The sequence below is a fragment of the Lethenteron reissneri genome, chromosome 63 (genome assembly GCF_015708825.2).
Source record: "Lethenteron reissneri isolate LAM-NWPU_2019-01 chromosome 63, ASM1570882v1, whole genome shotgun sequence".
NCBI classification, from domain to species: domain Eukaryota; kingdom Metazoa; phylum Chordata; class Hyperoartia; order Petromyzontiformes; family Petromyzontidae; genus Lethenteron; species Lethenteron reissneri.
This window is the reverse complement of record NC_083841.1, coordinates 5003588-5017286: the sequence shown is the minus strand read 5'-3', so window position 1 is coordinate 5017286 and position 13699 is coordinate 5003588. Positions and strand designations below refer to the sequence as shown.

General features: G+C 56.6%; 1 protein-coding gene across 1 annotated transcript; it reads left to right on the top strand.

Annotated features, from left to right (window-relative positions):
- Positions 1–526: 526 nt before the first annotated feature.
- LOC133358817 (rab11 family-interacting protein 4B-like) lies at positions 527–12010 on the top strand. The gene is made up of 7 exons (XM_061577265.1): positions 527–563; positions 3816–3897; positions 6107–6244; positions 8539–8603; positions 8636–8705; positions 9168–9311; positions 10206–12010. Exons 2-7 carry the CDS (start codon positions 3847–3849, stop codon positions 10320–10322), a joined length of 585 nt encoding a protein of 194 aa, XP_061433249.1. The 5' UTR covers positions 527–563; positions 3816–3846; the 3' UTR covers positions 10323–12010.
- The last annotated feature ends 1689 nt before the right edge of the window (positions 12011–13699 follow it).

Sequence of the window (13699 nt, the reverse complement as noted above, 5' to 3'; positions counted from 1 at the left end):
GCGTGGCCAGCAGGTTACCATCCTCAACATCAACACTCAACATCAACATCACCATACAACATACACCATCAACATCCTACCATCAACAACTCATCAACATCACCACTCAACATCACACCTTCTTGCTGAGGCCGAGGTGGAGGTGGATGGCGTGGCCAGCAGGTACCATCATCAACATCATCACCATCAACATCATCAACATCAACATCACCATCACCACTCAACATCACCACTCAACATCACCATCACACCGCGAGGCCGAGGTGGAGGTGGACGTCGTGGCCAGCAGGTACCATCATCAACATCAACACTCAACATCAACATCACCATCAACATCACCATCAACATCACCATCAACACTCATCAACATCACCACTCACCATCACACCGCGAGGCCGAGGTGGAGGTGGATGGCGTGGCCAGCAGGTACCATCATCAACATCAACACTCAACATCAACATCACCATCAACATCACCATCAACATCACCATCAACACTCATCAACATCACCACTCAACATCACACCGCGAGGCCGAGGTGGAGGTGGATGGCGTGGCCAGCAGGTACCATCATCAACATCAACATCACCACTCAACATGAACATCAACATCAACATCTTCACCATCATCAACATCACACCGGGAGGCCGACCTGCAGGTGGACGTCGTGGCCAGCAGGTAACATCATCATCATCAACATCATCACCATCATCAACATCACACCGGGAGGCCGAGGTGTAGGTGGACGTCGTGGCCAGCAGGTAACATCATCAACATCACCACCATCACTCAACATCAACATCATCGACATCACACCGGGAGGCCGAGGTGAAGGTGGATGGCGTGGCCAGCAGGTACCATCATCACCATCAACATCAACATCATCAACATCACCATCATCAACATCAACATCACCATCATCAACATCAACACTCACCATCACCATCACACCGGGAGGCCGAGGTGGAGGTGGACGTCGTGGCCAGCAGGTATCAACATCACCATCAACATCATCAACATCACCATCAACATCAACATCACCATCACACCGGGAGGCCGAGGTGGAGGTGGACGGCGTCGCCAGCAGGTATCAACATCACCATCATCAACATCAACATCATCAACATCATAATTGGTTCTTTACCCTTCTATCTGGCAACAAAACTGACACCTTTTTGCAAGGAGTCATGTTTGCATAGACCGCAATACCTGCAGTCATAATACAAACAAAAGAACATAACTCTGATAATGTGCACTGTCCTTGAAGTTGATTGGTCCACACCCGAGACAGCTTTCCTTCGAGCCTAGTCTCATATGGGTTGGACCAGATGACGCCAAAAGGCGCACAACTCAAGGACAATGCACCATCAGAGTATGAGAGCTCGGGGCAAGCATCTACACTATGGGGACCTCATTTGCCAGTAAAAATATGATAATTGGTTCTTTACCCTTCTATCTGGCAACAAAACTGACACCTTTTTGCAAGGAGTCATGTTTGCATAGACCGCAATACCTGCAGTCATAATACAAACAAAAGAACATAACTTTGATAATGTGCACTGTCCTTGAAGTTGATTGGTCCACACCCGAGACAGCCTTCCTTCGAGCCTAGTCTCATATGGGTTGGACCAGATGACGCCAAAAGGCGCACAACTCAAGGACAATGCACCATCAGAGTATGAGAGCTCGGGGCAAGCATCTACACTATGGGGACCTCATTTGCCAGTAAAAATATGATAATTGGTTCTTTACCCTTCTATCTGGCAACAAAACTGACACCTTTTTGCAAGGAGTCATGTTTGCATAGACCGCAATACCTGCAGTCATAATACAAACAAAAGAACATAACTCTGATAATGTGCACTGTCCTTGAAGTTGATTGGTCCACACCCGAGACAGCTTTCCTTCGAGCCTAGTCTCATATGGGTTGGACCAGATGACGCCAAAAGGCGCACAACTCAAGGACAATGCACCATCAGAGTATGAGAGCTCGGGGCAAGCATCTACACTATGGGGACCTCATTTGCCAGTAAAAATATGATAATTGGTTCTTTACCCTTCTATCTGGCAACAAAACTGACACCTTTTTGCAAGGAGTCATGTTTGCATAGACCGCAATACCTGCAGTCATAATACAAACAAAAGAACATAACTCTGATAATGTGCACTGTCCTTGAAGTTGATTGGTCCACACCCGAGACAGCTTTCCGTAGACTAGGCTCGAAGGAAAGCTGTCTCGGGTGTGGACCAATCAACTTCAAGGACAGTGCACATTATCAGAGTTATGTTCTTTTGTTTGTATTATGACTGCAGGTATTGCGGTCTATGCAAACATGACTCCTTGCAAAAAGGTGTCAGTTTTGTTGCCAGATAGAAGGGTAAAGAACCAATTATCATATTTTTACTGGCAAATGAGGTCCCCATAGTGTAGATGCTTGCCCCGAGCTCTCATACTCTGATGGTGCATTGTCCTTGAGTTGTGCGCCTTTTGGCGTCATCTGGTCCAACCCATATGAGACTAGGCTCGAAGGAAAGCTGTCTCGGGTGTGGACCAATCAACTTCAAGGACAGTGCACATTATCAGAGTTATGTTCTATTGTTTGTATTATGACTGCAGGTATTGCGGTCTATGCAAACATGACTCCTTGCAAAAAGGTGTCAGTTTTGTTGCCAGATAGAAGGGTAAAGAACCAATTATCATATTTTTACTGGCAAATGAGGTCCCCATAGTGTAGATGCTTGCCCCGAGCTCTCATACTCTGATGGTGCATTGTCCTTGAGTTGTGCGCCTTTTGGCGTCATCTGGTCCAACCCATATGAGACTAGGCTCGAAGGAAAGCTGTCTCGGGTGTGGACCAATCAACTTCAAGGACAGTGCACATTATCAGAGTTATGTTCTTTTGTTTGTATTATGACTGCAGGTATTGCGGTCTATGCAAACATGACTCCTTGCAAAAAGGTGTCAGTTTTGTTGCCAGATAGAAGGGTAAAGAACCAATTATCATATTTTTACTGGCAAATGAGGTCCCCATAGTGTAGATCATCAACATCATCAACATCATCATCAACATCATCATCAACATCATCATCACCACTCATCATCACCATCAACATCACCACTCAACATCAACATCACTCAACATCAACATCATCAACATCATCAACATCATCATCAACATCATCATCAACATCAACATCATCATCACCACTCATCATCACCATCAACATCACCACTCAACATCAACATCACCATCACCACTCAACATCACCACTCAACATCACCATCACACCGGGAGGCCGACCTGCAGGTAGACAGCGTGGCCAGCAGGTACCATTATCAACATCAACATTACCACTCACTATCACCACTCACCATCAACATCATCATCAACATCAACACTCACCACTCATCATCAACATCAACACTCACCATCAACATCACCATCAACATCACCACTCAACATCAACATCACCACTCACCACTTACACCACTCACACCACTCATCATCACCATCAACATCAACATCACCACAGTGAGGCCGACCTGCAGGTGGACGGCGTGGCGAGCAGGTACCATCATCATCATCATCATCACCATCATCACTCAACATCACCACTCAACATCACCATCAACACTCATCATCACCACAGGGAGGCCGAGGTGCAGGTGGACGGCGTAGCCAGCAGGTACCATCACTCAACATCAACATCACTCACCATCATCAACATCAACATCACCATCAACATCACCATCAGGTGAGTGGAGTTCCTCACCTCCCTTCCCCCCCCTCCCCTCTCTGGGTGAGCTGCGTGCAGGCTGCTGGAGGCAGAGGAGGAGAACGAGGAGATGAAGATGTCCATCCCTCGTCTCAGGTCTCAGATCGAGAAGCTGGAGGAGGTGAGAGAGGAGGCATTCGCCACCGATATCATCCACAATAGACAGGTTTTTTGGGGGGGTTAGAAAATTAGAAAAAGAGTGGCGGTTTTTTCAAATTTTTCAAAATATTTTGCTGTGGTTTTCACACCTGATGATCATTGCTTGCGTTGCGATGGAAACGTCGTGAGAATTTTCTCGTTTTATTTTTATTATTTTATTATTTCCCTTCTACGCGACTTTACCGAAAGAAACAAGAATATGAAAAATAATACATCACGACGTTTCAATCGCGATGGAAACGTCGTGAAATATATTTTTTAAATCCTTTATATTAAGTTCACTTGCTTGCGTGCTTGCTTGCGTGCTTGCTTGCTTACGACCGTGCAAATCTTTCGGTCGTTTTTTAACCCACTTCCCGTGATCCAATCGAGCTGACATTTTGCACACAGACTCGTTGTGCGAGACAATTAATGTTCGTGAAAATTTTTTCCCAAAATTTTACACTGTTTAGGGAAAACTAATTAAATATTTAATTACCAATTGCTTAATACTGGCAGACAATCATCTGACCCATAGGTGGCAGCCATCTCAAGCCAGAGGACGAGAGGACTCTAGCCGCCACGCATATAAAGTATTTAGAGTGAAAAACTTTGTTTTTACGGGTTATACTTATTTTTCGATCGCGATGGAAACGTCGTGATGTGTTTATTTTTTGTTTTATTTTATTTGTCTACCTACGTGACTTTACCGAACGAACCAAAGAGTATGGTGCGGTGCTGTGCATGTGAGCGAATCTCTCTCTGGCACCAGAGTGAGCATGGCATAGAAGCGGGCCCCAGGCGTCCTGCTCATGGTGACGGGCAGAGAGAGCGCATCATCCTCTTCATCATCCTTCTCTTCCTCCTCCTCCTGCACGCTGCGTGCCCGTGTCGGTGTGGTGCAGGAGACGACGCGGCTCACTCACTCACTCCTCACTCACTCACTCACCACTCACTCACCACTCACTCTCCACTCACTCACTCTACACTCACTCACTCATCCTCACTCCTCCTGCATGCTGCGTGCCCGTGTCGGTGTGGTGCAGGAGACGACGCGGCTCACTCACTCACTCCTCACTCACTCACTCACCACTCACTCACCACTCACTCACCACTCACTCACTCACCCACTCACTCACCACTCACTCACCACTCACTCACTCACTCCTCACTCACCACTCACTCCTCACTCACTCACTCACTCCTCACTCACTCACTCACTCTTCACTCACTCACTCCTCACTCACTCACTCATCCTCACTCCTCCTGCACGCTGCGTGCCCGTGTCGGTGTGGTGCAGGAGACGACGCGGCTCACTCACTCCTCACTCACTCACTCACCACTCACTCACTCCTCACTCTCCACTCACTCACTCACCCACTCACTCACCACTCACTCACCACTCACTCACTCACTTCCTCACTCACCACTCACTCCTCACTCACTCACTCACTCCTCACTCACTCACTCTTCACTCACTCACTCCTCACTCACTCACTCATCCTCACTCCTCCTGCACGCTGCGTGCCCGTGTCGGTGTGGTGCAGGAGACGACGCGGCTCACTCACTCCTCACTCACTCACTCACCACTCACTCACTCCTCACTCTCCACTCACTCACTCTTCACTCACTCCTCACCCACTCACTCACTCTTCACTCACTCACTCCTCACTCTCCACTCACTCACTCTTCACTCATCCTCACTCCTCCTGGACGCTGTGTGCCCGTGTCGGAGTGGTGCAGGAGACGACGCGGCTCACCCACTCACTCACTCACCACTCACTCCTCACTCACTCACCACTCACTCATCACTCACTCACTCCTCACTCACCACTCACTCCTGCTGGACGCTGCGTGCCCGTGTCGCTGTGGTGCACAGGAGACAACGCGGCTCACTCACTCATCATCCTCACCCACTCACTCACCACTCACTCACTCCTCACTCACCACTCACTCTTCACTCACTCACTCTTCACTCACTCCTCACTCGCTCCTGCTGCACGCTGCGTGCCCGTGTCGGTGTGTGGTGCACAGGAGACGACGCGTCTGCAGGAGAAGCTGCGCGAGCTGCTCATCTTCTCATCTTCTCATCATCCTCCTCATCCTCCTCATCCTCCTCATCCTCATCATCCTCATCTTCCTCATCCTCATCATCCTCCTGGACGCTGCGTGCCCGTGTTGGTGTCGCACAGGAGACGACCCGGCTGCAGGAGAAGCTGCGCGAGCTGCTGTCGCGGCTGCAAGAGGAGGGACGCCTCGGGCAGCAGCTGGCGGCGCGTGTCAGGCACGGCAGGAGCCAGTTCCTGCGCGACGCAGAGGAGACGCAAGCGGTGAGGGTGGTGGTGGTGGTGGCGGTGGTGGTGGTGGTGACAGTGGCGGTGGTGGTGGTGACGGTGGTGGTGGTGGTGAGGGCGGCGGTGGTGGTGGTGGTCAGGCACGGCAGGAGCCAGTTCCTGCGAGACACGGAGGAGACGCAAGCGGTGAGGGCGGTGGTGGTGGTGGTGGAGGTGGTGGTGGTGGTGGCGGTGGTGTTGGTGGTGAAGGTGGTGGTGGTGGTGAGGGCGGTGAGGGTGGTGGTGGTGGTCAGGCACGGCAGGAGCCAGTTCCTGCGCGACGCAGAGGAGACGCAAGCGGTGAGGGTGGCGGTGGTGGTGGTGGTGGTGGTGGCAGTGGTGGTGGTGGTGGCGGTGGCAGTGGTGGTGGTGGTGGCTGTGGTGGTGGCGGTGGTGGTGGTGGTGGTGGTGTTGGTGGTGGGTGGTCAGGCACGGCAGGAGCCAGTTCCTGCGCGACGCGGAGGAGACACAAGCGGTGAGGGTGGTGGTGGTGGTGGTGTTGGTGGTGGTGGTGGTGGTGAGGGCGGTGAGGGTGGTGTTGGTGGCGGTGGTGGTGGTGGTCAGGCACGGCAGGAGCCAGTTCCTGCGCGACACAGAGGAGACGCAAGCGGTGAGGGTGGTGGTGGTGGTGGTGAGGGCGGTGGTGGTGGTGGTGGTGACGGTGGTGGTGAGGGCGGTGACGGTGGTGGTGGTGGTGGTGGAGGTGGTGGTGGTGGTGGTGACGGTGGTGGTGTTGGCGGTGGTGAGGGCGGTGGTGGTGGTGGCGGTGACAGTGGTGGCGGTGACAGTGGTGGCGGTGAGGGTGGTGGTGGCGGTGGTGGTGGTGATGGTGACAGTGGTGAGGGCGTTGGTGGCGGTGGTGGTGGCGGTGGTGGTGAGGGCGGTGGTGGCGGTGGTGGTGGTTGTGGTGGCGGTGACAGTGGTGGCGGTGAGGGTGGTGGTGGCGGTTGTGGTGGTGGTGGTGACGGTGACAGTGGTGAGGGCGTTGGTGGCGGTGGTGGTGACAGTGGTGAGGGCGGTGGTGGTGGTTGTGGTGGCGGTGACAGTGTTGAGGGCGGTGGTGGTGGTGGTGGCGGTGACAGTGGTGGCGGTGAGGGTGGTGGTGGCGGTGGTGGTGGTGACGGTGACAGTGGTGAGGGCGTTGGTGGCGGTGGTGGTGGTGGTGGCGGTGACAGTGGTGAGGGCGGTGGTGGCGGTGGTGGTGGTTGTGGTGGCGGTGACAGTGGTGAGGGCGGTGGTGGTGGTGGTTGTGGTGGCGGTGACAGTGGTGAGGGCGGTGGTGGTGGTGGTTGTGGTGGCGGTGACAGTGGTGAGGGCGGTGGTGGTGGTGGTGTTGGTGGTGGTGGCGGTGGTGGTGTTGGTGGTGGTGGAGTTGGTGGTGGTGTTGGTGGTGGTGGTGGCGGTGGTGGTGTTGGTGGTGGTGTTGGTGGTGGTGTTGGTGGTGGTGGTGTTGGTGGTGGTGTTGTTGGTGGTGGTGGTGGTGTTGGTGGTGGTGTTGGTAGTGGTGTTGGTGTTGGTGGTGGTGGTGTTGGTGGTGGTGTTGGTGGTGGTGGTGGCGGTGGTGGTGGCGGTGACAGTGGTGGTGGTGGCGGTGACAGTGGTGGGGGCGGTGAGGGCAGTGGTGACGGTGGTGGTGGTGGCGGTGGCGGTGGTGGTGGTGGTGGTGGCGGCAGTGGTGGTGGTGGTGGCGGTGGTGGTGGTGGTGGCGGTGGCGGTGAAGGTGGTGAGGGCGGTGAGGGCGATGGCGGCGGTGGTGGTGGTGGCGGTGGTGGTGGTGGTGGTGGCGGTGGCGGTGAAGGTGGTGAGGGCGGTGAGGGTGATGCTGGTGGTGGTGGCGGTGACGGTGGTGGTGGTGGCGGTGGCGGTGGTGGTGGCAGCGGCGGTGGTGGTGGTGGTGGTGGTGGCGGCGGTGGCGGTGGTGGTGGTGGTGGTGGCGGTGGCGGTGAAGGTGTGAGGGCAGTGAGCGCGATGGTGGTGGTGGTGGTGGCGGTGGTGGCGGTGGTGGCGGTGGTGGTGGTGGTGGTGGCGGTGGCGGCGGCGGTGGTGGTGGTGGTGGCGGGTGGCGGTGGTGGTGGTGGTGGTGGCAGTGGCGGCGGCGGTGGTGGTGGTGGTGGCGGTGGCGGCGGTGGCGGCGGTGGCGGCGGTGGCGGCGGTGAGGACAGTGGTGATGGCGGCGGCGGTGGCGGTGGCGGTGATGATGATGGCGGTGGTATTGTGGTCGTCGTTGCTATCATTGTCGCGGCCATCATCGTTGTGCTCGTTGTCGTTGTTGTTGTTGTCGTCTCGGTCAGCTGGTGGAGGACCTGCGGCGCGAGCTGCTGCACCAGCAGCAGCTGCGCCGCTCGGATCGTGGGGGGCTCGGGGGGGGGGGGCTGGGGGGCCGGAGAGGGGGGGCGGGGGGGCGGGGCGCTCGCCGCGTGAGGGCGAGCTCGAGGGGGAGGTGCGGAGGCTGAAACAGGTAACGCTCGCCCGCACGCTCACTCATTCACCCGCACGCTCACTCACTCACCCGCATGCTCGCCCGCACGCTCGCCCGCGCGCTCACCCACACGCTCACACGCACGCTCACCCGCACGCTCACACGCACGCTCACCCACACGCTCACACGCACGCTCACCCCGACTACGGCGACGACGTCGATGATGACGACGATGATGATGATGATGATGACGATGATGACGACGACGACGATGATGATGACGATGACATCAATGACGATGACGACGATGATGACGATGACGACGACGATGACGACGATGATGATGACGACGGCGACGATGATGACGATGATGATGACGATGACGACGATGATGACGACGATGATGACGATGATGACGATGACGACGATGATGACGACGATGACGACGACGACGATGATGACGACGACGACGATAATGACGACGGCGCCACCCCTGGTCAGGAGAACGTCAAGCTGAAAGAGTCGAACGAGGAGCTGGGCGGGCAGCTCGTGGCTCTGGGCCTGCACGAGGCCCAGGGCCTCCTGACGGCCGCAGCCAAGTCCCAGTCCCTGGGCGCAGAGATCGAGTCGGCCTCACGGGGCCAGGTCAGCCCCAACTCACCGCCCACCCACACTCACTCACCCCACTCACTCACACCCCCCACACTCTCCACCCCCCACCCCCTCACCCCAATCCCACTCTCTCCACCCCCACCTTACCACCCCAACCTCACCAGCCCTCACCCCCCACCCTCACCCCCCCCCACTCTCTCCACCCCCCTCCCACTCTCTCCCACCCCCCACTTTCTCCACCCCCCACCCCCTCCCCTCACCCCACCCTCACCCCCCACCCTCACCCCACCCTCACCCCCCCACTCTCTCCACCCCCCCACCCTCACCCCCTTACTCACCTCCCTAACCCCCCACCCTCACCCCCCCACTTTCTCCACCCCCACTCACACCCCCACCCCCACCCCCTCTCACCCCCTCCAACACCCCCCCCTCACCCCCCCACCCTCACCCCCCTAACCCCCCACTCTCTCCCCCCTCAACCCCCCTGCCGATGACAATGCTCCGGTTGCCGAAGATGCCGATGATGATGATGACGATGATGATGATGACGATGATGATGCTGATGGTGATGATGTTGATGATGCTGCTGATGATGCTGCTGCTGATGATGATGATGCTGATGGTGATGATGATTATGATGATGATGCTGCTGATGATGATGCTGCTGATGATGCTGATGGTGATGCTGCTGCTAATGATGATGCTACTGATGATGCTGCTGCTGATGATGTTGATGGTGATGATGCTGCTGATGATGATGCTGATGGTGATGATGCTGCTGATGATGCTGATGGTGATGATGCTGCTGATGATGATGCTGCTGCTGATGCTGACGGTGATGATGATGCTGCTGCTGCTGCTGATGATGATGCTGCTGCTGCTGATGATGCTGCTGCTGATGCTGATGATGCTGTGTGGTGATTGCAGCTGATGGACGCTCTGAAGGAGCTGGAGGGGATCAACTTCCACCTGCGCCAGTACATGGACAAGATCATCCTCGCCATCATCGACCACAGCCCCTCCATCCTGGAGATCCGGCCATGAGCTCGCCGCTCACCGCTCACCACTCGCCACTCACCACTCACCACTCACTCGCCACTCACCGCTCACTCACAGCCCCCCCATCCTGGAGATCCGGCCATGAGCTCACCACTCACCACTCACAGCTCACTCACCGCTCACCGCTCACCACTTACTACTCACTCACCGCTCACCGCTCACTCACAGCCCCCCCATCCTGGAGATCCGGCCATGAGCTCGCCGCTCACCGCTTACTACTCACCGCTCACCGCTCACCACTCACTACTCACCACTTACTACTCACCACTCACTACTCACCACTCACTACTCACCACTCACCACTCACTACTCACCACTCACACTCACCACTCACTACTCACCACTCACTACTCACCACTCACTACTCACCACTCACTACTCACCACTCACTACTCACCACTCACCACTCACTACTCACCACTCACACTCACCACTCACCACTCACTACTCACCACTTACCACTCACCACTCACCACTCACCGCTCACCGCTCACCACTTACCACTCACCACTCACCACTCACCGCTCACCACTTACCACTCACCACTCACTACTCACCGCTCACCGCTCACCACTTACCACTCACCACTCACCACTCACCACTCACCACTCACTCACAGCCCCTCCATCCTGGAGATCCGGCCATGAACTCACCACTCACAGCTCACCACTCACCACTCACTCACCACTCACCGCTCACCACTCACCACTCACTCACCACTCACCACTCACCACTCACTCACCACTCACCGCTCACCACTCACCACTTACTACTCACTCACCGCTCACCACTCACTCACCGCTCACCACTCACCACTTACTACTGACTCACCACTCACCGCTCACTCACAGCCCCTCCATCCTGGAGATCCGGCCATGAACTCACCACTCACAGCTCACCACTCACCACTCACCACTTACTACTCACCACTCACCACTCATCGCTCACCACTCTACTACTCACCACTCACCACTCATCGCTCACCACTCTACTACTCACCACTCACTCTCCGCTCACCGCTCACCGTTCACCGTTCACCACTCACAGCTTACAGCTCACAGCTCACCGCTCACCACTCACCGTTCACTGTTCACCACTCACCGCTCACCGCTCACCGCTCACCACTCACCGTTCACTGTTCACCACTCACCGCTCACCGCTCACCACTCGCTCACCACTCACCGTTCACTGTTCACCACTCACCGCTCACCGCTCACCGCTCACCGCTCACCACTCACCGTTCACTGTTCACCACTCACCGCTCACCGCTCACCACTCGCTCACCACTCACCGCTCACCGTTCACTGACAGCCCGTTCGTCATGGAGATGCGGCGATGAGCTCCCCGCTCACCGCTCACCGCTCATTGCTCACCGCTCACTACTCACCGCTCACCACTCCCCGCTCACCACTCACCACTCACTCACAGCCCGTTCGTCATGGAGATCTGGCGATGAGCTCACCGCTCACTACTCACCACTTACTACTCACCACTCACACTCACCACGCACTTCTCACAACTCACACTCACTCACAGGCCGTCCGCTCACCCCTTACCGCTCTCCGCTCACCCCTTACCGCCATCCGCTCACCCCTTACCACTCTCCGCTCACCCCTTACCGCTCTCCGCTCACCCCTTACCGCTGTCCACTCACCCCTTACCGCTCTCCGCTCACCCCTTACCGCTCTCCGCTCACCCCTTACCGCTGTCCACTCACCCCTTACCGCTCTCCGCTCACCCCTTATCGCCATCCGCTCACCCCTTACCGCTCTCCGCTCACCCCTTACCGCCATCCGCTCACCCCTTACCGCTCTCCGCTCACCCCTTACCGCTGTCCACTCACCCCTTACCGCTCTCCGCTCACCCCTTACCGCCATCCGCTCACCCCTTACCGCTCTCCGCTCACCCCTTACCGCCATCCGCTCACCCCTTACCGCTCTCCGCTCACCCCTTACCGCCATCCGCTCACCCCTTACCGCTCTCCGCTCACCCCTTACCGCCATCCGCTCACCCTTTACCGCCATCCACTCACCACTTACCACTCTCCGCTCACCCCTTACCACTCTCCGCTCACCCCTTACCGCTCTCCGCTCACCCTTTACCGCTCTCCACTCACCCCTTACCGCTCTCCGCTCACCCCTTACCGCTCTCCACTCACCCCTTACCGCTCTCCACTCACCCCTTACCGCTCTCCGCTCACCCCTTACCGCTCTCCGCTCACCCCTTACCACTCTCCACTCACCCCTTACCGCTCTCCGCTCACCCCTTACCACTCTCCACTCACCCCTTACCGCTCTCCACTCACCCCTTACCGCCATCCGCTCACCCCTTACCGCTCTCCACTCACCCCTTACCACTCTCCACTCACCCCTTACCGCCATCCGCTCACCCCTTACCACTCTCCGCTCACCCCTTACCGCTCTCCGCTCACCCCTTACCGCTCTCCGCTCACCCCTTACCGCCATCCGCTCACCCCTTACCGCTCTCCACTCACCCCTTACCACTCTCCGCTCACCCCTTACCGCTCTCCGCTCACCCCTTACCGCTCTCCGCTCACCCTTTACCGCCATCCGCTCACCCCTTACCGCTCTCCGCTCACCCCTTACCGCTCTCCGCTCACCCCTTACCGCTCTCCGCTCACCCCTTACCGCTCTCCGCTCACCCCTTACCGCCATCCGCTCACCCCTTACCGCTCTCCGCTCACCCCTTACCGCTCTCCGCTCACCCCTTACCGCTCTCCACTCACCCCTTACCGCTCTCCGCTCACCCCTTACCGCTCTCCGCTCTCACCTTCACCACCCTCTGTCGTGGCGATTCCGCTAACTGCATTGGCGGAGCCAGTGGGGGGGGGGGGGGGTGGCACGTGCCCCCCCAATGATCCGATCGAAATCCCTGATTTCGATCGGATCATTGTGGTTTATTAGTAATAAATCGGCATTTTGCGAGCCCCACTGCCACTGTGTAGCATATTATTACGTGCCAGGGACTCTATGAGATGATAGGACAATAGTCTGAGTCCACAATTGGCAATAAGTAACAGGCAAAGCGGTTATAAGCGACTCACAGAATTGTGCGCAGTTGCGTGTACACAGTCCACACGACTTCCCTGAAGGCATCAGCAGCTCCAGCGAGCGCGTGGAAACACCACCTGTACCGTGAGGTCCTCAGGCTGGCTCGGGTGTGGCAGTGGAAACACCACTCGTGCCATGAGGGCCTCAGGCTGGCTCGGGTGTGGCAGTGGAAAAAGCACTCGTACCGTGAGGGTCCCAGGCTGGCTCGGGTGTGGCAGTGGAAACACCATGAGGACCTCAGGCTGGCTCGGGTGTGGCAGTGGAAACACCACCCTTACCGTGAGGGACCTA

Excerpts from the sequence above, each read along its gene's own strand:
- LOC133358817 (XM_061577265.1), top strand. The coding sequence starts at position 3,847 with ATGAAGATGTCCATCCCTCGTCTCAGGTCTCAGATCGAGAAGCTGGAG. Across the intron at positions 3,898-6,106 it reads AGATCGAGAAGCTGGAGGAG|GAGACGACCCGGCTGCAGGA; the intron begins GTGAGAGAGGAG and ends GGTGTCGCACAG. Across the intron at positions 9,312-10,205 it reads AGTCGGCCTCACGGGGCCAG|CTGATGGACGCTCTGAAGGA; the intron begins GTCAGCCCCAAC and ends TGGTGATTGCAG.